The 26,746-nt window shown below is 46.9% G+C and overlaps 2 protein-coding genes across 3 annotated transcripts in view; one reads left to right on the forward strand and one right to left on the reverse strand.

Moving 5' to 3' along the window:
• The window catches only part of rev3l (REV3 like, DNA directed polymerase zeta catalytic subunit), a 33,239-nt gene extending 10,980 nt beyond the window's left edge, over positions 1-22,259 (forward strand). Inside the window, exons 2-33 of one of the 2 annotated variants that reach the window (XM_029140627.3) lie at positions 581-770; positions 1,169-1,243; positions 1,775-1,935; positions 3,096-3,216; positions 3,464-3,558; positions 4,025-4,129; positions 4,904-4,988; positions 6,186-6,307; positions 7,420-7,545; positions 7,737-7,974; positions 8,308-8,435; positions 8,868-12,624; positions 12,991-13,525; positions 13,601-13,841; positions 14,032-14,117; positions 14,213-14,338; positions 14,505-14,694; positions 15,039-15,150; positions 15,342-15,457; positions 15,680-15,798; positions 15,911-16,029; positions 16,239-16,380; positions 16,510-16,754; positions 17,375-17,483; positions 17,930-18,136; positions 18,421-18,530; positions 18,606-18,720; positions 18,797-18,934; positions 19,136-19,326; positions 20,148-20,394; positions 20,739-20,954; positions 21,379-22,259. In XM_029140627.3, the coding sequence (XP_028996460.1) occupies positions 581-770; positions 1,169-1,243; positions 1,775-1,935; positions 3,096-3,216; positions 3,464-3,558; positions 4,025-4,129; positions 4,904-4,988; positions 6,186-6,307; positions 7,420-7,545; positions 7,737-7,974; positions 8,308-8,435; positions 8,868-12,624; positions 12,991-13,525; positions 13,601-13,841; positions 14,032-14,117; positions 14,213-14,338; positions 14,505-14,694; positions 15,039-15,150; positions 15,342-15,457; positions 15,680-15,798; positions 15,911-16,029; positions 16,239-16,380; positions 16,510-16,754; positions 17,375-17,483; positions 17,930-18,136; positions 18,421-18,530; positions 18,606-18,720; positions 18,797-18,934; positions 19,136-19,326; positions 20,148-20,394; positions 20,739-20,954; positions 21,379-21,519 (8,708 nt within the window). In that variant the 3' untranslated portion in view covers positions 21,520-22,259. Of the gene's footprint in view, positions 1-580; positions 771-1,168; positions 1,244-1,774; positions 1,936-3,095; positions 3,217-3,463; positions 3,559-4,024; positions 4,130-4,903; positions 4,989-6,185; positions 6,308-7,419; positions 7,546-7,736; positions 7,975-8,307; positions 8,436-8,867; positions 12,625-12,990; positions 13,842-14,031; positions 14,118-14,212; positions 14,339-14,504; positions 14,695-15,038; positions 15,151-15,341; positions 15,458-15,679; positions 15,799-15,910; positions 16,030-16,238; positions 16,381-16,509; positions 16,755-17,374; positions 17,484-17,929; positions 18,137-18,420; positions 18,531-18,605; positions 18,721-18,796; positions 18,935-19,135; positions 19,327-20,147; positions 20,395-20,738; positions 20,955-21,378 lie in introns of both variants that reach the window. The other variant, XM_029140626.3, reaches the window with a different exon arrangement.
• mfsd4b (major facilitator superfamily domain containing 4B) lies at positions 22,256-26,059 on the reverse strand. Its single transcript, XM_029140628.3, has 4 exons — positions 25,548-26,059; positions 25,068-25,236; positions 24,821-24,937; positions 22,256-23,965 (listed from the first exon to the last, which is right to left on the reverse strand). Exons 1-4 carry the CDS (start codon positions 25,827-25,829, stop codon positions 22,710-22,712), a joined length of 1,824 nt encoding a protein of 607 aa, XP_028996461.1. The 5' UTR covers positions 25,830-26,059; the 3' UTR covers positions 22,256-22,709.
• Positions 26,060-26,746: the final 687 nt, after the last annotated feature.

Consider the following 26,746-nt stretch of genomic DNA (forward strand, 5'->3'; position numbering starts at 1 on the left):
ACAAACTAACACTTGCTGCTGACAGTGCCTCCAAAAGCAGTGTCCTACTGGAACCAATGGGATTTAAATGAGGTAAAAATACAGCAACACATCCCAGAATAATAAGTCAATAGCGAATGCTTGATACCACTGCCTGCTCCAGCATGTGTTGGTCCCTTCCGTCTGAGCAGACCCTTATTGTCTATAAACACTACGTTCCATCTTGCCTTTGTCGCCAATGTGGCAGCTTTCAGATGCATCCGTGTGTGAATTGAGGAAATTCTTTCTTATTTGGAGCCTTCACCGTAGGTTTAGCAGCAGATGTTGGTGCATAGTGGACTGATGAACAACTGGCAAGCTGACGACTAGTGTGGGACGCAAAGAGAGAGTGGTAGACAGCCTAGTGGTAGCCTCCTTCACTGGGGATCGAGGTGAAGTCAGGCCATCACAGGCTTTTTGTTGCACTCATGCAGTCACACAGTGTACAAAGGGAAAATGGTTTACTGGACTCAAGTCTATCCAGTCTAATACAGAGTTCAGCGTGCACAGATGTAGAATAAAACTCGAGGACTCTCAAATGGATTTGTTGTTTCTGTGGCAGGTCAGAAGACGTGTCTTCATCTTCACGGCGTGTTCCCCTACGTTTACGTCCCGTACGATGGCTACGGACAGCAGCCGGAGCGCTACATGCGGCGGGTGGCCTTCAGCATAGACAGGGCCCTCAACGTTGCCATGGGAAACCCAGCCTCCAGCACCCAGCACATCTTCAAGGTGGTGCTGGTCTCGGGCATGTAAGTGACGAACTAGCTAAATTCCATAACAAAGAATATTCCTATTTTTTTTAATACTTTTTGCAGCTCAGAACAGATATTATCATACCTGACTCTCCTAACGACATTCAACATTCATTCAGTTCATATAGTGTTAATACACAATTTTCACATTTTTAATACCAATATTTGACATTTATATAAATTCGTCAAAAGCATCAAGATTCTATGTACTGCTATGATTCTCACTTATTCAAACCCACAAATTACCAGAATAGAATGATCCTTGTTTCACAATGATACTGAATTAGATCTTCCCTAATGACTGAAACACCTCAAATATTATACAGGCTTTGACGGTAAATGCTGCAGATGTGCCATGTAGTGATGAAGCCCCCTGTCTGCTCTTTTTCTCACAGGCCTTTTTATGGCTACCACGCCAAGGAAAAGCACTTTATGAAGATCTATCTGTACAATCCTCAGATGGTCAAAAGGTAAAGTTACTGTGGACTTACCCTCTGCTTCGGCGCTGTTGATCACCAGACTCTGCAAGCCCACTAAACTAAAATCAATCTCTGCCCGTTAAAGTGAATTTATATCGACTGAGCCTGGGTGCTTGCTGTCTTTGCATGTGCATGAATTATTTGTCAGTCAGAGAATGACAGAAAGCAGCTTTAGGAGTAAAAACATTGGAGAGAGATGCAGCTAAAAAGAGAGCTAAAGAGAAAATTGGGAAACACTTGCACTGGTTCCTCTGGAATTTATCTAAGTAGCAGTGAGGTGTCAACCCAGTGAGTTGGGACACACGTGACCTCAAGCGTTTTTTTAGGGGGGGATTGTGAATCTACATCTGTTGTAAAGGTTTGATATGGGAAAATATTATCTGCTTCTTAGTTAACCATTAAATGCTAATTAAAGAGAGGAGACGATCACACTGAATCATTACAGCTCCAAAGTTTTTTGTTTAGCTACATGCTAAACAAGTCAGCCACTCGGATAAAGGGACCACAGTGTCTTTGTTGCAGGGTGTGTGAGCTGCTGCAAAGCGGTGCAGTGATGAACAAGTGTTACCAGCCCCACGAGGGGCACATCCCCTACTTGCTGCAATTCTTCATGGACTACAACCTGTACGGCATGAACCTGGTTTATCTGGCAGCTGTCAAGTTCCGCAGGAGCCACAACATAGGTAACATCTGAGGACAGGTGTGACTTCAATGCGGAGAAATCATGTTGTCACACATTCACTGTGTTACTCTCTGACCACCAGCTCAGAAGTGCTCCACTCCCTGAGTTTTGGAGTATTTAGTTGAATCTATTTATAGTTGTCCCACGATTATAAGCACTCATTGACCATGATTTATTCTCCATTCCTGTTCTAAATTGCATTTACCTCTGTCCACATTGAAACATTGATTATAAAGTGCAAAATATTGTTTGGCAGCTGTTTGAATGAATGAGTAACTCACTAATACTTGAGAGACAAACAGTAGTCACGATTCTGTCTAAAATATCAAGAGACTGGGGTATGGTGACCACTGATAGACTTGGCTAGTCACTCTGTGTGCTCAGTGGGTGCAGACTTCATCAGTCTCACGGTGGAGCCATTAGAGGGTTTCCTGAACCCGACCTTCACTAACAATAACGCCACCTGCTCCTGATGGAGCCTCAACCCCAGGTAACCAGTTTAATCCTAATCTCAGGCCTGTCTCTCTCCAAGAGAGCATCCAGACCAGGAGGGCTGCCTTCACATGTGAGGCCGTTAATGACTCTAGACAGGAAATTCCACACTTTAGCTTAATAAAGTTCCCTTTTCAAAATCCTCATGCTTGACTTTCCTCCAACAAAAGCCAGATTTCACTGTTGGAGCGCCACACAGAACCAAAGTACCCCAATAATAGCTACACCTGCTTACATTTTCTCCCCCCTCCTCAAACTCAAACTTAAAAGGAAATTCCTAATCTCCGATCAAGTCCAGATCTGAAAACTGCTGCTGGACCAGTGGAGCATTTTAAGATGAAGTGAACTCTTAATGTGTGTTGAAGTCCCATTACACAGCTGGAACAGAGTAGAGGTCAACAGTAGCAGTTGCTATTGTTTAAAAATAATTTTGGGTCATTGTGAGTTGATCTGATTTTCAGTGGCCATGGCTAATATTACAGAAACAACATTGCAATCACTTGCTTTTTTGGAATTTCGGCAGTTACATTACCTTGCTGATGATAAGTTGTAAGTTGCTTAATACACTTGTGGTAATTTCTCGTTCAGATTATTAGATAGCCTGACAGATACATACTGCAGTGATCTTAAAGGGAAACTCTACAATATGGTGTATGTGTGTTTTCCCAGACAGGCAAACTCCCAGCAGTCACACCAGAAACAGCCCCTGGAAGAGCCCCTGCACATCTAGGCTTAATGACAGCACTGTGGGGGGCACACATACCCACTGGGAGGAGCATGCTTTACCCTGGTGAGTCTCACCGTCTGAGAAGTTAAGAGGTTTCTGACAACGAAAGCTCAACCCAGTGCTTTTGATAATTTCTTACGTTCAGATTGTTGTAAATTGTTTATTTCACTTACTCATTATTCATTGCCTCACACCTCAATAGGGACAAAACACAGTCAACGTAAATAGGATTAGAATTTAAATGTCTTTGTGATAGTATTATATTAACAGTCCGAGCTTACAACCATGCACACGAACCTGCTTCCTGCAGCTCTTTAGTTTTGGATGAGGTTGAGAAGCAGAGCACCTGTGAGCTGGAGGTTGATGCTGTGGCTGTGGACATACTCAACCGCCTGGAAATAGAAAGTAAGTCCACAACTCATTCACTGTTTACTGCTCCTTTGCACACTATAATGGGCTTTCAGGGCAAGAATTAATAACGGTAACGTAAAATATATTTTTGGCCATAGAAAACAGAACATAGCTCTTTAACAGTGGTCAGTTTGAAACCACAACTGGAGCTGCCAGTGTGGATTTTTGGAGTTGAAGCTATTTACATGGGCTGTGCTGGTAAACCACTGCTGAAGTCAAAACTAAAGTTTAAAAAAAGTTTCATTAAAACACTTTATTTTATTGGTAAATTCACTGGTCATACATTTTATTCTGATTTGTAACGTGCTACAGGAGACAGTGAACTTAAAGCATGTACTATATTTGTCATGTAGCAGTGTTTTTGCTGTAGGGTTAACATGCCACACAAAGCAGTTAAATGTGATGTACAGGTGTTGTTTGATGACTTACTGTGTTGTAAATAAACCCACTCTTAATGCAGATCAGATTGGCAGGAACCCCGGCCTGCAGGCTATTTGGGAGGATGAAAAGCAGAGGAGGAGAGAGAAGAACGAGGCCTCCCAGATAGAAACGCCGGAATCACAAGGCAAGAAAATTCAATATGGAGAAGACTGAAAAGAACAACAACTACAACAGTAACTGAACACACAGGATGGTTCTGAGTCTGATGGTACCTGTAGATGAGGATGAAGTTAGTCTCATGTACAGTAGAACTAACATGGCAGGTTAGTGGAGGAATAGATAGAAACCAGATGAGCTCAATGTGTGAAAGACATCTCAGGAACTTGGAACTTCTGTTTGACCTGCTTCATAACTTTAGCTTTAGCAGCTTGGCTGTGAGTAGTGAGTGCTTTTTGTTTATATGCATGAGGACCATGTGGCATTCATTAAATGTGCAGTTAGGAGAGTTTAGTGGTTTTAACTTGACTCACTAACTTAAACAAGGTTGAGGAAGAACAGAAAGTTCTGTGTTTTTCATCACCCAAGTACATCTGAGAAACAGCCTTCTTGGTGATTGGTGATGGAACGTTGTCCTTTTTTCTGCCACATGAGCATTCTTCTGCCACAGAAGGATGATAAATAATCACACACTAATTTTCTGCAGTAGTGCTTGTAGTGAAGTGACCTACATTAAAGTTCTAAAAGTTCTAAATACAACAGAGTAAGGAGACACAGGCCCAGTCAAAGGGGTTAGTCCTGGTTCTAGTTTTAGTTTAGTGTGTTACTGCTGCATACTGTACTATGACAGCTACTAATCAAGAACGGTGTAGTCGTTGCTAAGAATACAGAGTCTCGAACCTGTCTGTATTTGCAGGAATGATAACTTAGTCTTGAAGCTGTTCGGTGTGATGCGTTTCAGATCGCGGGTTCGTCACGTTAACAGAGAGCGAGAAGATCTTCATGAAGAGATTGAAGGAGATTCTGAAAGAAAACAACTTTGACGTGTGAGTTTCTCCTTCCTCTGCAAGCAATGACGTCAGTGAGTTAGTTTGTTAGTAAGCAGGGTCGTATTATTACAGTGCCTCTGCTCAGTGAAGTCTGCGAGGGGCTGCGGCTCCTAAGTGAAACATGTTAATCGCTGCAGCAATCTCATGATGCCTGCCAGGCCTCCTCCCTTGTCGCCTCTAAAGTCATTAGCTAGTAGACTAATTAAGAGACAGCCAGACAGCAGCAGAACTCTCTCTGGAGCCTTTTTCTTTTAGCGTCCCAGAAGAACAAACCTTCTGACTACAGTAAAGTCTCAGCAACAGAAACAACAGTCCTATGAGATGTGTATATTTACATGCTATTGATGAAGGAGTTCTCTCTTATGTTTGCTTGCTAGGAGCTTGAATGGACAGGTTCATGCACAGGTGAACTGCTGTGTTTTAGTAAATACTGGAGATACTTTGTTTGCACACTTTACACACTGGCTTCACCCTCACGTCTAGTCCAATACTCAAGCTGCTGGGCAGGACATTTAAAAAGATAATAGGTTAAGTTTATTAAGAATAACTGCTTATTGATTTTTGTTTCTACCATTCTGATGAATTGTTCCCATTTCCAGCAGATGTTAGTCTGGTCCACATTTACAGTATTGTAATATTTTAGTGTCACTGAACAGTGAGCTGCAAGGTGATGCAACATGGCTGTGTGGGTGACTGAGTGCAATAAGCGGCGTCGAGCTGAGAGCAATCTGCACGCTTGGCTGCTTGCCCGGTTTCCATTCATTCAGTCTGCAGATCCCAAATCCACAGCACCCACGCACACGCACACAAACACACACACACACACACACACACACACACACACACACACCAAACCGAGCACTTTCATTCATTTGAGGCTCATACAACATGACTGCTTGAGAGCAGACTACAGAAGGTCATTTGCTGTCTGTCAGGTAACACAGTTTTGATATTTTAGTTGTGTTAGATGGTTGAACTAATAATTAGGTCTAATTCAGTGCAAAGGTTTGAACAGTCGTGGGACATGTGTCAGTTTCTTCAGAAATGTGACCCTGCATTGCATTAAAGGTTCTGTTCCATTTACAGCTGGGGTTCTATTGCAGTCAGTGGTTTAAACACACCTGGGAGTGCGGAGTAGGTGCTGTGACAGTTGTTGGACACTGATGCTGAGTTTGATCTTTTTCAAATGTCCAGCACTCAGACCTCGACCAAGGGTGATGGAGAGGAGCAAGAGGAGTTTCCTGGTGACCTTAGTCTCCATTCTGATCCCCTGACTCCTGCCAATGCTGTGGAGCTCCACAGCGACTCTCAGCCAGGTGAGGAAGAACTACTGTTGGGAATCACAGATTCAAAGTATTCGTATTTGTTTTCATATATGTTGTTGTCGCAGAAATCAACAATAGACAACAATAGAGTTGTGTGCTGGGCGGGGGGCAGTACAGGCAGAGACAGGAAGAGACTCAACAAGCTGGTTCAGAAAGCGGACTCTGTCCTGGGCTGCACACTGGAGTCACTAGAGGAGGTGGCGGACAGAAGGATGTTGGCTAAACTAACATCCATGTTTAAGAACCCCTCCCACCCCCTGCACCACACTGTAGAGGCTCTGAGCAGTTCCTTCAGCACCAGACTGTTACACCCACAGTGCAGGAAGGATCGCTACCGCAGGTCATTCCTCCCCACAGCCTTCAGGCTCTACAACATATCACTGCAGTGACACACACTTTTCACGATCCGTTGTTGTGCAGTGTCTCAGGTCTCCACTGCCCCTATGATAATGTTTGCTACTGTGAATATGTAGGGCATGCAGAGACAACATTGAATACTTTATTCCTGCATAACCTTTTACTGATGTATGTACAAGTATTCTTGATACAAGTATTTACTAGTATTACTGTTGTTGTTACTGTACTATTATTACTGTTGTTTTCCTTTTGCACATTTATTTTACTGGGGTTGTTTTACTTTTCTTTTTCGCCATCATGCTGCTGCCTTAAACAAAAATTTTCCCATTGTGGGAGTAATTAAGTCGCATCCTACCCCTCATGATGACCAGCAGACCAGGCCTCTATTAAACCACCAGTAGCTTAACTTAATTTGAAAAAGACTGTTGGTTTGTTGGCTGTCAGCTTGAAGTAAGCCGGTGTCTGAGCAAAGGGGTGTCCCTAACACACTGCATGCTGTACTTTCATCCCCACTGCTCCTTCTTCCATTAGGGTGAAAAGGTTTTGCGCTCATTAAAGGAGAGGCCAGTAATTGAAGTCAGAATGCTTCTCTTCTAGTGTGAGTGTTTGGTGTGGTGGTGACTACCCAGCCGACACCTCAGCAGGGGCATGACTGAAATAGCTGTTCCGTTACTTGAGTCGAGGTCTGGCTGTTCAACAAGATGCATCAGACATGCTCAGTCTTTCTCCTTCTCCCTCCTTCTCAGGCTCACAGAGCAGAGCTGTGGTTCCAGATGAAGCCGTGGTTAATGAGGAGGCCATTTTAAGCCTCCTAGAGAACAGTCAGACTTTCCTCCCACTCTCCCAGGCATCCAACCACTCACCCCTGTTAGGTAGAGTATCAGATTCTGTTTGGATTAAATAACTGCCTTTGAGACCATATTCTAAATGTTGTATTTAAGTAATATGTGCAACCTTTGAAACCATCCGTCAGTCCCAGTTTTTTACTTTACTACCTGTTGCATTACATGCCTGGCTAAGACACTACGTCTTATATGTTATAGTTTTGTATTTATTCATGCAGACTGCAGCCAGGACCCCGCTGTCATCGATCTGCTGGCAGGCCTGGAGGATGATGATTTCTGCAGAACACCTGTCAGGCAAAGTTTGCAAACCCGCACCCTTCCTGGCGCGAGGAGCTACCACTGCAACAGTGATGAGGAGGAAGCTGGACCTGACCTGGACAAGGAAGAGGCCGAGATCAGTGTGATGATGTCACAGCGATGGGACAGTGAGGCCCCTGAACACTCATCCTTTTTGAGGCAGGTTCATCACTGTTGGATTATAGTTGTATTCATTTTGTTTAAACACAGAAACGGCTCAATTTACAGACTGCTGAATAGAAATGAGAATATAAACATTGCCTTTAAAACATTCCAAAACCTCATCTGTTTAGCTAGAACCCGGAAACTAACTAAGAAACAGAGCAGTTTAAATCATACAGAAATATGACTGATTTCTAGGTCACTTTTTACATTGGACATCCTGACCATCTGTTAACATCTATTAACATTTCTGTTATGATGTGGTGATAAATGACCTGAGCAGCCAGATAAAGGGTCCCCACTGAGAGCTGTCCATTCCTGCGTCTGCAGGCCCAACATGAAGGAGGCAGAGGATGGCTTCAGTGAGTCTGATGAAGACATGGAGTGGAGTGGGGAAAACTCCCTTTTTGCCAACCTGTCCATCCCCCAGCTTGATGGAGCAGCAGATGAGAGCAGTGGTGAGACACTTACTGAGACAAGCCATGCATCAGTCTACTATTACTGAGGCGCATCTCACAGCAGCTGCACAATTACAGTCGCTCTGTGATTTAATATTATGAGTCTGATTTGATCATATAAGGGTCCTTTGGGGTTGCAGATAATTACTGAAGTATATTATCAATTAGTTAATTGAATATTTTTAATTTACTCTTAATACATTTTGCAGTAAATGTAATGCACTTTGTCTGTAGAAGCAAATAAATTAAATTTGTTATAGCCAGAACATATTATTTCATTTGACATTTTTAAAACCAGAAGAGTTCAAAGCTGAAGGTAATGTAGGTGTAATAGAATGTTTATTTTAAAAGACAAGCAAGTGTTTGAGTGTTTTTGTCCAAATGTCTAATGATTGTTATTGAGGTGCTTTTTCTCTAATGTTGGACCCTTAGACTCGTCCTTAACCGATGGCAGCTCCAGGGGCCAGTCTTCTCTCCTAGTGACAGAAAAGATGCTTGGGAAAAGAAATCCTTTCCCTGGGAAGACTGTCCACCCTGAACCACCTTCCTCAGCTAAGATTGTACTGGAATGTAAGCATCCTGAGCACAGTCCAGTTCAGGCACTGGGCACTGAGCAAACACTTGACAAGCACTTTCAATCAAAGAGCAGCCAGGACAGCAATACTGAATGTTCACCCGGTTTCAAGGTTAGTAAAGAAATCCCCTACATCCCTCCACTTAAGCACCCTATCCCCTGCAAAATAGCCAGTTGCCCTGAGGTGTCCTCCATCAGCGTGGACCAAGAAGACATCCGCACCCTGTACACCTATGAGAAGAAGACCTCTATAGCTCTGGAACAGACAAATTTAGACCGCTTCCCATTTAGTAGTGAAAACGCTGCCAAAAGCAGGAAGAAGTACAGCGGTTTAAAGAATGTAGAAACAAACTGCCTGTCAATTCTGCAGAACCACAGAACCTTCTCTTTGTGCTACTCAGAGCTGAGGAACTGCTCAGCAAAGGCAGAGCTGGAACTAAGCCAGAAGGACAGTAAGAGCCCTCATGCAAGGAGCATCTCCACAGCCCGAGCGCTCATAGACAAGGAGGAACTCAATGGTCCTCAGGAGGAGGGACGGGAGCAGGACAGTGAGGAGGGAGATGTCGGAGAACTCAAAATCAGGTACGAGGACTATCAGGACAATAAAATGGAGAGAACCATCGTGGCCCAGCAGGAGGCACACTACAAGTTCTTCCCCAGCGTCATCCTCTCCAACTGCCTCGGTAAAAAGAAAGCTGGTAGCAAAATCATAAAGAATTACTGCAGCAAGCTAGAACAGGCCCAGCCTCGCAAATATAGGCTGAAGGTGAACAAGAAGAGGTTGGGAGTTACAGGGCAGAGAATGACATTAAACACGATTGAAGATTCAACATCTGAAATCAGCAATGGGCTCACCTGCATGGTGCCTGATGGCCCAGTGACTGTGGACACAACCCTGCTAGTGTCAGAGGAGATGCTAATCAGAGAGCCTGAGACTATTCAAGATGGACCTGTTCAAGAGGAACCTCCAGGCTCCAAGGAGGAGCCGAAGACTCAGGAGTGCTCTGTAAATGAACACACAGAACCACTCTCAGAGCCCACTGTCACCAACTCCAAACTATGTTCCTATTTCTCTGAGGAAGCTGAGGACACAGTAGCAGATCAGTTAAGCCTAGTGCAAGATTCATCTAAAGCCACAAGTTCTAAATCTTCAGCACTGCCTGCAAGTAAATACACCCTGAGGGCCAAACGGAAGATGAGCTATGATGGTGAAGATGGAGAGCACTTAGGTTCCACTCGCTCAAAGAACCCAGCATTTGGGAAGGTCAAGAACACCTCAGTCCCCAATGGGCAGGACGTTAAATGCCATAAGAGGCGTAAGAAGGAGCCCCCTGTTATCATCAAGTACATCATCATCAACAGGTTCAAAGGACAAAAGAACATGCTGGTCAAGTTGTCTAAACTGAATATGGAGGAGCAGGCAGTTTTGCTCACACCAAACAAGTTGGAGCAGTACACCAAACTAGCCCCTCTCAAAGGTTTTTGGCCCAAGGTTCCCGAATCCACGGCCGTCAAATTTCCTGTCTCGGAGCCAAAGGCTAAGAAACAGCCCAAACGAAAGCCAAAGGTCACCTCCACCAATAAGAAACCAGTCAGCACCTCCTCCAGAACAGGCGTCAGGCAGGGAGGGAGGGTCAGGAGGACTAAAGGTTGCCAGGGAGGCCTGGTTCTCCCCTCCCTGCCTCCCCCCCGACCGTGTTACTGTGAGCTAGTGGATGACCTGGACACGGAGTATTCTGATGTCATGCTGGAGTTGGGCTATCTGTCTGATAGATCCCCCAGCCCCATAGGCTCAACGCCTCCGCGCTGCTGGTCACCAAGCGACCCACCCACGGACAGCCCGGTACAACTTATAAACCCACTGAGTGACCCATGTCTCGGTTCAGCTTTTTACAAGCCGAACACAGGCGTCTTAGCCAAAAGAGCTCAGAATAGGCGTCAAAGTGGCAAAACTAAGAAAACAGCAGACTCTAATATTAATAAAAGCAAGAAGGCCACTAAGGCTCCATTTGAAGTAGAGCCTAGAAAATACAAGACAAGAAAAGGGAGTGATGCTGCTGCAAGGAAGAGAAAGAAAGCTGACGTAGCTGAAGCCACTGTCAACACCTCTACAAGACCTAGAACGTCTCACAAACGGAAGACTGAGGAACCCAAAGGCCCAGACTTCTGTGAAGACAGGTCACAGATGTTCTCAGATGTTGATCTACCTCATTCTGAGAGTTCCTCTCAGGGGGTCCCCCCATTTCAGAACCCTGTGAACACAGACCCCCTCAGCCAGGGCAGCCTCCAGACGGTGCCCTCACTCTGTAACTTTATGATGCAGTCTGAAGAAGAACCAAAGTTTGAGGACTGTGAGTCTTCAGTCAATGAGAGCAGCAAAAGCTTTTCACCAACAGCTCAGAGGAAGCACCAAGGTTGCCAGACTGTGGTCAAGGAGGAGGATTCACAGGAGGAATCCAGTGCTGATCAGGCCCTTCTGGAGAGCAGTAATGATGCCCAGCTAACAGTAGCCCCCCCAAACTCAGGCCCAAAGAATGGGGAGAGTCCTGCTGGGGGCGACACCGGTTTGACCGTTCTAAAACAACTTCTCGAGAAGAGACGGGAAGGACGGCTGCATCCTCTACAAGTGAGTACAGACGCACATTCCACTGCCATGGCCCAGGCTGCAGCATTACTAGAACCTGCAGCTAAACTTGCTAAACCAAGACGAGCTCTGTCCAACAGTCAGCAGACACCCACAGCCCCCAAACCTCCCAGCCTCAGGGAAAAGAAGCCCAGAAACAAGAAGGTCAAGCCTGGGGCTAATCAGTCCAACGTCACGGTGAAACAGGAGGGCAACATATCCGACGACTGCTCCCTCTTTCCGTCTGACCCAGGCATGGACAGGTGCAGCTTCATAGAGGACAGCTTGTCACCAGAGCTGCCCCACAATTATGCCTTTGATATAAATGCCATTGATCAGACGGAGTTCCCCAGCCCATACAGCAGTAGCCAGTTCATGCTAACGGATAAAAACCTGCCTGTTAAGTTCCTGAGTGATGTGAGCCAGGATGCTGTGCTGGCTGAGGCCCTGAGGCTGTCTGGAGCTGGGGAGGAGCAGAGAGCCTCACACTGGGACACACCAAGGCCCGTCAGCCCCGACCTCTTTGATAGAGCTGCATCCAATCACCTAACATGTCCTGACTCACCGAAAGTCAAGAGTCGAGACTGGGACTTTTCTTTAGGGAAAGCTTACACCCTCAGTCCATTTGAAGACTTCCAGTGTGAGAGGAGAGAGCTGCTGTTCTCGGTCACAGACCCCGTCCTACCGCTGACTCTAAGCTCTGCGTCGTTCGTTGACCACGACAGCTCGCCAACAGGCGAGCTTCATGAGGGCCTCGACGGACACGGTAGCACCACACCCAGCAGCTCGCCTCGCTCCATTAGCTCTCTGTCACAGGTGAGAGCAAGCCAGCTGCTGCGGAGCACGGGGGGTGGCACGCACATCCTCAAGCCCCTGATGTCGCCTCCAAGCCGGGGGGAAATCCTCAGCACCCTGCTGGACCTGGAGATGTCAGAGGCCACCTTCCAGGAGCCGTTCTGCAGTGACCCCTCTGATGCCCCTCAGAAGCCAATGTAAGACTTGATGTACCATTATTAAACACACATTTGCATTTGCAGGTGTAAGTTATATTAAACTTAATCTGCGCCCATTAAATAAGAAAATGAACTAATGCATCAATATTTTCATTGTGCAGGTGGCTGAACATTTTTATGCATGTTTCTAGAGACATGAAATATAGTCAGTCGTTTGCGCCTTCACAGAACGTTAACGTAACATTTGTTCATTTACAAAAAGGTTACACAGGATAAGAAACTGTGGGTCAGAAATGTTTTAATGTTAGTGCTGCTAACTTTTCTGTACTTGGTAAAGCAACAACTCTCATGTTTACGGTGCAATAACAGCTCTGCTTGTTTAATACTTTCCGCTTTTTACTGCAGGGAGGTCGGAGGTCGTAAGCTAACGGTGACAACCAGGCTTCCCAGAGAGCTGGACGAGTTTAGTGGCGACCTGTCTTTGGAGGGCCTTCGTTTCTGGAAGACTGCCTTCTCAGCGATGACGCACCCTGCCGCCAGTATCACCTTATCTTCCCAAGCCAAGAGAGCTGCCATGTCAGAGGGTCATACAGAGCAGGCGAACCCTGATCAGTCCCCAGCCGGTGACAAGAAGATCATCCTTCTGCCCTGTAAGAACCCACCAAGCCGAGGCTGTGTGCAGCTGTGGCTACAAGCCAGGAAACAGTATGAGAGTTTACAAAAATGTGGAAGAGAGAGTCGACTGCGGAAAGGGGATGATGAGCTTGATGTTGAGGAGGAAAACCTAGAAAGATCCAGGCAGCCAACTGCCTCCTGTAGTCCAGCTGTCAGGGTGGAGTGTGGGAAGACCTCTCCCAGTACGTGGACACAGAGGAGAGGTAAACGGAACCTGTCCTTGGTCATATCACCTTTGAAGAACACAGGATGTAAATCTACTGAGGTGAGTCCATGTTCGAATGAGGTTCCTGTGGATCCAGACTGTGAGGCTGAGGATAATAAAACCACTTCTCCAAAGCTGCCTACATGGCAGCAGTCCTGTCAGCCCGGCCCCTCAGGCCTGCTCCAACCCAACCAAAGCAGGCAAAGTGCCGATTCACCAAGGCCACTGTCGCCTAGGTTCTCTGGTTCCCTGGACAGAGCAGTAAATGATGAGGAGCAGACTAGTCCCCAGCTCGTTCACAGCACGCCTCTCCTCAGGAGGCAGCGGAGATGCAAGGAAGATCTGCAGCCACTGTGCAGCACACCCATATGTGACGGTAAGAAACCAGCAGCGTCATCTCTGAAAGCCAGTGCTCAATAGACTCAGGCTGAACGTTGCAACACATTAAAACTAGATTTTACAAATGGAATTAAAAAAAAGCTATTTGTTTTCCAAAATTTAATTTATTCTTTTTGAGGCTGTTGCTTTACTCGTCTCTTACTGTTCGTGTTCTGTTGCTGCTGCAGAGAATCCTGTTTCCCGGAGACTCCATCAGAGAAGAAGCAGCCAGGCCGACACACTGAGAAGAGTGCTACTGAGCACACAGATGAAGGTCAGCCCAGGTGTTTGTGTTACTGTAGAGTTCTGCCCTACAGGAAGTCAGCCTTTCGGTTGTGCTCATTTTACATCTCCCCTCGTCTTCGACAGAACCAATTTACTGCTTTGAATGCACCAAAGAAAGATACCTCCCAGATAGAAGGGCCCAGCATTGCCAACTCCTATGGCTTCAAAGTCAGTATGCAGAACCTGCAGGAAGCCAAAGCTCTGCATGAGGTGAGCTGCTGAGAGAACAGAAGGCATACGAGTGTGGTCCTGTCCAGCAGCAGGCTGAATGTGTTGGGCACTTTGACTTTTTCACTATGTTTGTAGTAATGTGTAATACATACACTTTGATGTGGTCACTTTGAACACTAGTGATGTCAGCCTTCTTGTTTTTCAGGTCCAGTACCTAACGGTGATGGGCATGGAGCTCCATGCACGATCACGGCGTGACCTTGAGCCTGATCCAGAGTTTGACCCCATATGTGCCTTATTCTATTGCCTGAATTCAGACGCTCCCCTGCCTGACGGGGACAGAACGCAGCTGACTGGTGCAATCGTGGTGGATAAAGACCATCGCTCTGACCGAGGTGAATGCTCTGTCCACGCTACATCTGTAACACTCCATGTTTTGTCCTATGACTGTATGCAAATGTCCCCACATGTTATGCACAGATACAAACTGTGTACATCACATGCACACATCCTCAGTAGTGTCTTGGGAAATGTCAGTTTACTGCTAGTGAATCCTGGAAGTAATTTCAAACAGACAGATGGGTTGTTTTTTTTCTCGGAACACAAAAACATCTTGGTTTTCTTCCTCTGTATGTAGGATGTATTGAGAGATGTTGGTTTTACATTATTCTACAAAGTTTATGTTACCATAGGAGCTGTTTGACAGTCAGACTAACAGACATGTACTGAATGTTTCCAGCTGGACGAGCGACGGCTCCCCTGCTAGTCAGATCTGGCGTCTCTGGGCTGGAGGTGACGTATGCTAGTGATGAGAAGATGATGTTTGAAGAGCTGGTCACTGTCATCAGGAGGTGTGTGTATAAAGGGCTCGTGTTGATTGTAATTGAGTGGGATGCAAGAGCTTCACAGCTGCAAGCTTATATTAGTTAGGAAGTGTTGAAGGGACACGTGGTCTGTTTATGAAGATGATCAGTGCTTTACACCGGTTGTCTGATGCTACAGTGTATCACCTCCTGGTAATAGTCTGCCTGTGCCTCCCCAGGAACGACCCAGACATCCTGGTGGGCTACGAGGTACAGATGCATTCTTGGGGCTACCTGCTCCAACGGGCCGCAGCGCTTGGCGTGGACCTGTGTCAACAGCTGTCACGTGTGCCAGGTGAAGGTTTCATTTTAGGCTGCCTAACATTTAAGGAACCAGCCAAACATATGATAAAAACATGGAAGCTGTGGCTTTTAAAAGTAAATTTTCAGTGACGTTTAACTGTAATTTCTTGTTTTACTGTCAGGAACTCCAGTAGATTCTAAACTGATGCTGGCACAGTGAATATGGAACCTGAGACTGAATTAGACTTTGTCAAATGTGTTTCTTTTTTCTTAGGCGACTCCAAAGAGAACCGCTTCGCTGCAGAGAGGGATGAGTACGGAGCTGACACCATGTCCGAGATCAACATCATCGGACGCATCACCCTCAACCTGTGGAGGGTGATGAAGACTGAGGCAGGTGTCTGCATGACCTCCACTGTGGCTGTTTCCGTCTCTACATGACAGCACTGAATCCTGTACGTCACAGTATCCAAACAGTAAAACTGTACTCGTCTTTTCTGTCCAGGTGACATTAAACAACTACAGCTTTGAGAATGTGGCTTTCCACGTGCTTCACCAGCGCTTCCCGCTGTACAGCCCCCGCACGCTGTCTGACTGGTTTGACCACAACACCGACTTGTACAGGTTTGTGGCAATACGTCATTGTAAATATGGAACATGTTAGACGCCTAGTGAACAGTTAGGTCTTAACACAAGTGAACTGAGGGGATGATTCCACCAAAGGTTGTCTACGGATGGATGCTAAACCCCTGTCGCCTGCTGAACCTGGCCTGTATTGTTTGCTTGTTAAAGCTTTGGTCTACAAGACAATGCTACTGTTTGTCTCACTGTAGGTGGAAGCTTGTCGACCACTATGTAAGCCGAGTGCACGGCACCATACGGCTTCTGCAGCAGCACGACATCATTGACAGAACCAGTGAGCTGGCCAGACTCTTTGGGATCCAGTTCCTTCATGTTCTGACCCGAGGATCACAGGTACCAGACACATAAAGCAACAAATATCAGTCCCATGACTCTATCAGGTGTTTATTTACTCAGCACATGCACTGATGAAGCTGACATGCACGGAATATGCAAATGTGAGTATGAATTGCATCCCTACAGTACCGTGTTGAGTCCATGATGCTCCGTCTGGCCAAGCCTCAGAACTACATCCCTGTGACGCCCAGCATCCAGCAGCGGGCCCAGCAGAGGGCGCCGCAGTGCATCCCCCTGGTGATGGAGCCCGAGTCTCGTTTCTACAGCAACTCTGTGGTCGTCCTAGACTTCCAGTCGCTCTACCCGTCCATCATCATCGCATACAACTACTGCTTCTCCACCTGCCTCGGCCACATCGACAGCTTGGGAACGTAAGGACACAGCTCAGCCTGCTGCCAGGAACATCTGTTTCCACTGCTGCATTTCTTCCTCTATTATTTTAATCGAGCCCTGCATGTTAGAAAAACTAGATTTTGCACATACTGCTGTAGCTGCATAGCAACAGCAGAAACAACTTTCCAATATGCCTTTGGCTGTTACTCCAAGGTAACGGGGAAAATGGTGCCTGGCAAACGCCAACATCCTCAGTTCACATCTCTACACACTCAGGAGTAGAAAGTGACTCATCAGCGGTTTACTTTGGAAGCTTTACGTTGTCTAGTTCCAGCCTGTTCCGTGTAAACAACAATGTATAAAACCTGAGACATCCGTCTTTGGATGAGTCATTCTAAGGCGGCTCCTGTTACCAGGCTGCAGGTACGACCACCTGGGATTTGAATGGTTTAGATCCATCTAACCATTTTTAGTTTCTAAAGAGGGACTGCACTGACGTTTCCTTTTCCTGATACTGTACTGATACTCCATCTAGCTGAAAAAGTCCACGTTGCCGCAATTTTTCACTTACAGTACAAGCAGACCAGTATTTTATTAGAGTGTATCTGCTCAGTGACCGCGAGAATGAATGTGTGAATGATGATTGTGCTTGTCTCAGGGCTGACGAGTTTAAGTTTGGCTGCACCTCCCTGCGGGTTCCTCCAGAGCTCTTGTACCAACTCCGGAGCGACATCACCTTGTCACCCAATGGCATTGCTTTTGTCAAGGTACAGAACCTTTGCACCTCTGATGAACGGCCGCCTTCTCTTGTTGTGCCAGTGTGTTCCTTTCACTTTTCTTTGTAATAGAAAGCATCCAATTCATAAACAGACTGCACATGGCGCTGCACGGTGCTGTACCGTCCTTCATGACACACCCATCTAGGATCAGGGCCGTACTGTGTCTCAGCATGTTTGCTGGTGAATGCAGTGTACAAAGTTTTAGGAGTTTATTCCTAAAACTCCTTGATGTACAGTAGAAGTTGCTTCTGAACACTCATCTGGCTTACAGGCAGGAGCATGACTAGTCACAGAAAATCCTGTGATGTCATTGTAAAAGTAAAAATGTTTCTGTTCATCAGTGTAGGTTTATGTTACAGCCCAGCACTGATAGAGCCACGATGTTGCCACGTTGCGTTTAACATTCATTGAGTCTGCTGTTTTTTCCTGTCCAGTCAACTGTTAGGAAGGGAGTCCTGCCCAGTATGCTGGAGGAAATCCTCAACACCAGGATCATGGTGAAGCAGTCGATGAAGTCCTACAAGCACGACAAAGCCCTGATGAGGCTGCTGCATGCTCGGCAACTTGGACTCAAGCTCATTGCTAATGTCACCTTCGGCTACACCTCTGCCAACTACTCTGGAAGGATGCCCAGCGTGGAGGCAAGTTCTCCTCCTGGGGGTTGGGTCCCGTTGTCTCCGCGATGCTGCACCCCTGCAATGTTTACACACACACACACACACACACACACACACACACACACAGTATGCAGTATGTTTATGCTCCTCTTTCTCCTTTTCCACCAACACTGAGACTGGAACAAACTCTGTACATCTGTGCTGCATGCCAGACAGAAACCAGTTCTCCAGCTGTCTGTGGCATGACAGCATGCCCTCACCAGCTGTGATGTTGGTAAACTAAACCATGTGAAACCTGTGCTTTCCAGGTGGGAGACAGCATCGTGCATAAAGCCAGAGAGACCCTGGAGAGAGCTGTCAGGCTGGTCAACGACACTAAGAAATGGGGCGCACGTGTCGTCTACGGCGACACAGACAGGTAGGCAGTGTTAGCGCCTTTCCCCTGTTTGACAGGTGACTTACTAACGAGCTGCTTTGCATCTGCTCTCTACAGCATGTTTGTTCTCCTGAAGGGAGCCACCAAGGAGCAGGCCTTTAAGATCGGCAACGAGATCGCTGAGGCAGTGACTGCAACCAACCCCAAGCCTGTCAAGCTCAAGTTTGAGAAGGTAAAGCTTCAGTAGAGCTTCAGACACAGACATCCTTTTCCACGTACAGGTGCTGTATGTGTTCCTTGTGTCCCAGGTCTACCTGCCCTGCGTCCTGCAGACTAAGAAGCGCTATGTGGGCTACATGTATGAAAGCCTCGACCAAAAGGAACCCCTGTTTGATGCCAAAGGGATTGAGACGGTGCGACGCGACGGCTGCCCTGCTGTTTCCAAGGTAAATTAGACTCCCCCCAGCCCATTCCACTGTGATGTACACCATAACAGCCACACCAGAGGGGCCAAACTTTCTAGTCAGAGAGAAGTTTTAATGACCCACTAATTATTACATTCTAGTTCCCACTACTCTGCATTTACACTGGTGTTGAATTGATGAATTTCATCATTCTGTCTGTGTACAAATTCACGTCCTTTCTAGATTCTGGAGCGCTCCATTAAGTTGTTGTTTGAGACTCGGGACATCAGCCAGGTAAAGCAGTTTGTGCAGCATCAGTGTGCAAAGGTTCTGGACGGCCGGGCCAGCATGCAGGACCTGACCTTCGCTAAGGAGTACAGAGGGAGCGGCTCATATCGACCTGGAGCCTGCATCCCTGCGCTGGAGCTCACCAGGTGTGTGTGTGTGTGTGTGTGTGTGTGTGTGTGTGTGTGTGTGTGTGTGTGTGTGTGTGTGTGTGTGTGTGTGTGTGTGTGTGTGCGTGTGCGCGTGCGTGCGTGCATGTTTATTTGTATCAAAGCGAGAAATAAATAATAAATAACATTTTCCCACCAAAGTGAGTACAGTTTGGCTGGTCCTCACTTCCTATTTGAGGGTTAAATTGTGATTATAAGGCTAAGGTTAGAATTGAGTTTTGGTTCAGATTAGAACAGAGTTAGACATCTGCCTTTAGTTGTGATAGTTAGGCATAGGGTAAGGGGCTAGAGAAGGCATTATTTAAATGTAGGACCTCACTTTGGTGTGTGTGCGTGCGTGAGTGTGCGCATGCACATTTGTGTGTGTGCGTGCGTGCACATTTGTGTGTGCTGTGCATGGCTGATAACTGAATAACAAACAAAACAACTTAGTTTAATCCAAATCAGTTTGTTCTGTGTGTGGTGAAGTAGGAGCTCACTGTCTACTCCAGTTACAGTCCTCAGTGTGAGTCCAATTACTCCTTTCTCACCGTGCTCATTGTCTGGATCTCTAGCCTGCGTTAACAGTACCCAAGTCTGTTGCTAGGCAACCCAGCTCTCAGTGGGTAAAAGAAAAATCATATTTTTGAGGTCTGTGTAAGAAGGCAATATTGCCCTTGTTCTTCTGCAGCAGCAGAGTCATTGCACAGTAGTTAATGAGGTATGTACAGTTGGGAGCATCCTGGTGAGAGTGCAGTCTGGGCCCACTGCTCCCAGTAGACAGACAGGCGGCTGCTAATGGTGTGTTTGACTCGTCTCAGGCGTTTGATGGCGTACGACCGGCGCTTGGAGCCACGAGTGGGCGAGCGTGTGCCCTATGTGATCGTGTACGGGCTCCCCGGCGTGCCCCTGATCCAGCTGGTGAGACGTCCCATGGAGGTTCTGCAGGACTCCAGCCTCCGCCTCAACGCCACCTACTACATTACCAAGCAGATCCTGCCTCCGCTGGCACGCATGTTCCAGCTGATCGGAGTGGACGTGTTGAGCTGGTACCAGGAGCTCCCCAGGGTGAGAAGGCATGATGGTGTCATGATGCTGTGTGGAAGCAGGAAGGCATGAAGTTGTCGTTTTAGCCATGTAAAAAAAAAGGGCACTAACAAAGGGATGTAAAGAGCACAAAGCAGTTTTTCTTGTGAGTCGTGCCGACACTAGAATGAGGCTCATGAAACTGCAGAGCTGCTGCTGGTGCTGCTACTTCACCTGGTGCTGTTGAGCACACACGCCATCTGCTGGCAGAGCATTCCTACTGCCATTCATGACTGCTTTTGGCCATGCGGCCTAAATATTCAGATTTCTCTACATGGACTGTTTATTAATTTTGGTTAAAGTTTTTCCCTCATCTCCCTGCCCAGATCCAAAAAGTGTCCTGCTCGTCAGCGGTGGCTGGAGAGGAGGTGGGCAGGAAGGGAACCATATCCCAGTACTTCACCACACTCCACTGCCCCGTGTGCGACGAGCTGACGCAGCTGGGCGTGTGCTCAGGCTGCCGTGCCGAACCCCAGCGAGTGGCTGTTACACTCTACCAGAACATGAGACAGTGGGAGAGTCAGCAAGAGCAACTGCTGAAGGTGAGAGGCTGAGCTCCAGATGTCTAATAATGTGTGGGTGACTATCAGTGGCACAGAATGGAAAGTGATGTTTTATTTTACTGTTCTCTGCCAAAGACTAAGAAGTTAGTTTAACTTTAAACATCTTATAGATTTATAGTGATGACTACATTCTAAAATCAGCACTCAGCAGCCACAGCTCTTTCATATCTACCTTCAACAACATGTTGATCGGTTTGGATATGTAACAGTACATATTTAAAAGAAGCTGGATCACTTCAGGGTTCAGGTGTGCTCCCACACAGATAGGATATAATGTTGCTTGTTCGCTCAGTGTACATGCACTGAAAGAACGTGAACATGCAAGTGGTGAACTGAGACTCAAATCTGGACGCATCTGTGCCGAGGCTGTTTCCTCACCACTCTGTTTGTACTGTTTCCCCAGATCTGCAGGAACTGTAGCGGCTGTGCAGAGCGGCAGGTGCCCTGCGTGTCCCTGGACTGTCCGGTTCTGCACAAGCTGTCCCGTGTGGGCAGACAGCTATCCAGGGTCCCCTACCTCCGACAGCTGGTGGAGCAGTTTTGACTGGCTCCCGGAGCCACTCGCTAATCTGGTGCTAAAATCCCCCTCCCCCGCTCTCCATCAGTGTCGGATTGTCCATTGAGTTTTAATGGTGCTTCAATAAACCCATTTGGGTTTCCACTCATACCTCATTTGTTCCAGGTGTTTTTGTGCAGACTTTGTGAGCATACCGGGTTCATGCTCGTTGTTAAAAGGCCATGCTTTACTGAGTGCAGTCCAGTCAGGGAGGAGGTTCACGTATCAAGCCACTCATAAATAAAAACAACAATGGACAATTATTGGCCTGGATTTTTAGGTGACTGCAGGCTTTTGTAAATACCCCGTGTACAGCTCCACCCGTAATCTCACTGTGCATTAGTAGAAGAGAAGCAACGCTGCAGCTGTGAATGCAGTCTCTTACAGGATGTCACTCATGTTCCATTTACCATTAACCTGATTGTACTGATGTCCATGTTGGCAGATTTGGCATTTCACAGAAACTGGAAACTAGTCCAGTTCTTTTCTTTAAATCTGGGACTGTTGCAATACTGTATTTTGATAATTTATGTCTTAAAGAGCCTTTTATTTCCTTGTGCATATGGTTCTTGTATGTTTCATAAAAACCTGTCAAGACGGTCGGCGTCTGCTTTTCAGTTCCACGACACAGGATTTGTGGATTTGTATAAATGTTTTGTTTTCGATGGACGTTGCTGTGGGTGAAGATTTGAAGTTGATAGAATAAAAAATCTGTGTATTAAAATTAATCTTTCAGTAATTCTGTTTTAAAAACAAAAGTCCAAAGTTGAATCACTGACAAATCACATGATTCATTATAGCACAAGAATATACATTATAGCACATGCACATCTGACACACAGTTATTGGCATCATGATGACCGAATCACTCACTATGCTTGTGTGTCCTTGATCAAGGCACTGAATTCCTGCCAGCTGAGCGTTTTACATTTTGACAAGAGGAAAACCTGGGATCCCTGCAGACTCACTCGCATCCATAAAGGCTCAAACCAGAAGATGCAGAGAAGTGTTGAAATCTGCACATGATTAAACTGTATCCAGTGGTTCACTGTATAGTAAATGATCAGAACAACACAAACATTGGACACAACAATAACTTAACAGAGACAAGTTGAGGCGTGGCTCTTCTAGCATTTAGTCAGATCAACAGCACTTGGGAGTCATATGAGGATCATGTTTCAGTCTTCCTTCTGCTCCAGTGAGAGCAGCAGTTTGCCACTGGGGGAGTCGTCCTGGGAGGCGGCTCCTCCTGGAGGCTCTGGCCGCTCAGTGTTAGAGGCAGGGGAGCTGACATCAGGAGGGGAGGACGCTGTAGAAGGGGAGCCAAATCCACTGGTGTCGTCCATCTCAATGACCTCAAAGTCTGCATCCTTACACTGATCAGCCTCAGTGTCCAGCTCCTCCTCCTCCTCCTCTTCATTGGCTCCCGAGTCCAGCAGCGCCTGCCGGTATTCGCTGTCATCTGCATCAGGTTTGCCCCTGATGCGAGGCTTTCTGCTTTGGCTGCTGGGGGCTGAGGCCAGCTTGTACATGACGGGGAAGAGAATGGAGGTGAAGGTGGCAGTGATGAGTGACAGGTACATTAGTAGAGGGTGATCATGGAACGGCCCCAGCAAAAAGCCTAAAAGAGCGGGCATCACCATCTCGCCCAGCGCTGCGCCAACGACAAATATGGAGGCCGTTCGGCCTGTCACTGTGGTGTACTGCTCCGCCCAAGCAATGCCGCTGGGGAAGATGGTGGCCATGGACGCCCCGTAGAGAGCAGTGCATATCCACAGAGCCACGCTCTCCCTGCTGAAGAGGCACAGAATCAGAGAGGAGACCGTGGAGCCCACAAGGCTCAGAAGAATCATGGTGCCTGGGTAGATAAAGTTTGCCAAGATGATGGCAAGACCCCGACAAGCAGCAAAAGTTCCCCAGAACACGGAGTTCAGCCCCGCTGCATGGGACTCGGACATGAGAGCATAGTTCTTGGCAAAGGTGAAGATGAAGGAGCCGTAAGCCACCTCGGCACCAACATACGCGAAGAAGAAAAAAAAGAGCAGGACCACAAGGGCCATGTGGTGCTTGGCCACCAGGGGCTTCCCTGACGATGCGTGAGCTTTGTCACTTGATGAGCTAACGCGATCGTAGAGGACAAAGAAGATGAGTGCGCTGACGAAGACAAACAAGCTGATCATGACGTAGGCCCACATGGAGTTGTGGGTGCTGATGGGGATGCTCCTCAGAATGGTGTGACTGTCTGTGACTGTCACTGTCACAGCAGGAGCTGTGGCGTTGCTGTAGATGGGTCTCGTGCTGTTCTCTTCGTGTCCAAACAGCAGCTTGGCGATGATTGGCGCCACAAACGCGCCGGCTGCAAAACTGAAGTGCAGAGCCTGCAGGTGGGGGCCCGCCTGCTTGCCCCACGTGTTCAGTATGAGCACGTTCCCACCTGACACAAAACAGGACAAAAGCAGGTATTACTTATTTTTTGATCCAAAACACACACAACCTCCTTTAAAAAGGACTTCAAACTTGCTGAAAGCTAAAAAATATTATGTTTTACAAAAAGCCGTGTGACGGGCAGGGACTCGTGTTTAGGGCTGAGCAGTGATTTCCCTGGCGAAAAGAGAACGAGAAGGACCTGGAGCATTTCAGTGCAGAGGAGACTTTAGCTTTTGTCTGTCATCGTGCTGCAGGAAACATCTGGTGGAAAAACAAAGCTCCAAGGGGAGTCGTCTACAGTATCTCTGACCCTTTGTCTAAACATGGACATAATCCATCCATGATCCAGTGGAACCAGCAGAGAACACAACAAATGTTCCTCACCTGCACCTAGCCTCGCACCCTAACGGCGTCTGGGATAGACTCCGGGCACTGGAGGCTTTACAAGGATATGGTTGAGATGAGGAGGGAGCAACTGTGTGTATGTACGTTTTTGGTGTACAGAGAAGTAAACATGAGGAGGGAACAAGAGTCACACGAAAACAGCGGTACTGAAGAAATTTAGAAGGTAAAAAGTTCAACTGGGAATGAAAATGGCAGAAAAGAGTGAAGGCTGGTACTAACGGCACAGTTGAGCAACTCATCCTTTCTGGCTTCTATAAAAGGTGCACAGGTCAAAGGTTACTCCTCAAAGAAAGACTTAATCAATGGACACTTTTATTGGTGGTAATCACGATCATTAAAAGCTGTCAAACATAAAATTCATGGGCCACAACAAACAACTAAACCTTGAGTCCCTCTACTAAAAGTACCTGGAACACATGATCCAGCTGAAATGGCAAAGTAGCCAGAAAACGTTTACCTGTATCTAGAATACCCATAGAGACGCCGATGCTGGACATGAAGACGGTGAGGAGCAGAGCGTGTTTGCAGAAAGGAATGGCACACATTCCAAAACCTGTGAGCAGCATCGAGAAACCTGCAAAGACAGAAAGGAAGGAAAGTGTGAGGAGAACTGATCTGTGAATGTTCACCGTTTAGAAAACTTTAGAAAATAAGAAGCAGGAGGAGCTGTGGAATCTCGCAGGTGGATGGGGTTCACAACCAACCTAACAGGACGTTTGGGTTCATGCAGTCGATGAGAAGTCCTCCTAAAAGGGATCCTCCCATGTATCCTGCAGAGCGGCCCACGAAGATGTAGGAGATGTTGCTGATGTTCTGTTTCACGTTCACCGCCAGGTCCTCCAGCGTGGGGCCAAGCACTGCGATGCTCATCCCCTAGGAAGCAACAGGGTGATTGTACACAGCAGCAGCAGCATCAACAGCAGCAGCAGCAGCAGCAGCAGCAGCAGCACTAGAACCAACTATGTCCGCACAGGCTCCTTCAGGACTGACCACATGTCAATCAACTGCTGACTGACAAACTGCCCGCATGTATCAGTTCTACAGAGGAGCAATGGAGCTTAAAGCTAAAAACCACTGGTCTGTAACATAGTTACACCTTAACTTATTTAACCTGTCTAGTTCAGCTTCTCCCCTGAAGGCCTGCGCAGACACGTTAGCTTAGCTTCATGCACTGGCGTAGCTACCAAGCCCAGGAACGATGCACAGAGCGCGAGGGAGACCATCCAGCGGCCGCACGCGCCGGATCCGGGTCTCCCGCCGCCGACCACTTCCACCCGTTCGTCGCATCCCGGCTTCGCCGTCCTCTTGGCCGCATTCAGCGCACTCTTCAGCCCCCGTCCGACGTCCTTCCGCTTGTCAAACAGGGTGTCCTCCTCCTGATCGTCGTTGTCGTCTTCGTCCTGCATGCTGGCGAATCGAACGTGCTTCTTTTTCCCAGCTGCGTCTTGTGCGATAGTCGCAGACATATCTGTCAGTGCGTGACTGACGTTACGGCCGCGCTGACAGAAGGACGCAGCAGCGGCCTTCTCCGGGGTCGCGGCCTCCTATGTGAAGGTTGCCCGTGATACCTTAAACTCGAAACGTTAAATGAGCTAAATCAGCCATCTTTAAAATAGGTGGATGGCCCACAGGATGACAGGCTGAGGCTGCGACCCGGACCCCCCCCCCGATGCCTTAGAGGCTGACGTAAGGCTGCTGGAGGTGTGCAAAGATCGTCTATTGTACACGGAGCTCACAAGTTGTGAAATCCACCCGGCAAATCACACGCAGATGCAATATCAATTAGATTTGCTATATTCGCAGTCTTCGTTGAGTATATCACGTAGTTTCCCAAATCCACAAATAATTAATTACAAACACATATTAAAAGTGAAAGTGAAATCTGCAGAGGCACAATGTTTATGTATACATTGAAATAACTTATGTCTAGTTTTTTTTAAATAAAATAACTTATTTGTGTAATTCACGTATAATATCATGTGGCTCATTCGGTGACATATTAAAAAAAACACAAAGACAACAACCCGTTCTGGGTTAAAAGACTAGATATCCGTGGAGTTGAACTTAATGACGTGTGTTTTTCAGAGTAAATCATAACACATGTTATAAACCAAGGGTTTAATCAAATTTCACTTTTAAATTCACAAAAGCTACGCATTAGAGGATATCTATATTTGGAACCAGGAACTTGCAGCGTAGTGAGGCCTCTTGGTTTTTGTCCGTCTCTTCAGTTACACGTCAAAAACTATAATATCCAGGAAGTACAGTAGTAGCAGTAACTTTATCATTAACAGAAAATGGCGGCTTCTGTCCCTTGAACTTTGACTCATGTTCCCTATTTATAGTTGGAGAGCTGGCAACAGGTCAAACTCCTGATACACAA

The sequence above is a fragment of the Betta splendens genome, chromosome 24 (assembly GCF_900634795.4).
Source record: "Betta splendens chromosome 24, fBetSpl5.4, whole genome shotgun sequence".
In the NCBI taxonomy this organism is placed as follows: domain Eukaryota; kingdom Metazoa; phylum Chordata; class Actinopteri; order Anabantiformes; family Osphronemidae; genus Betta; species Betta splendens.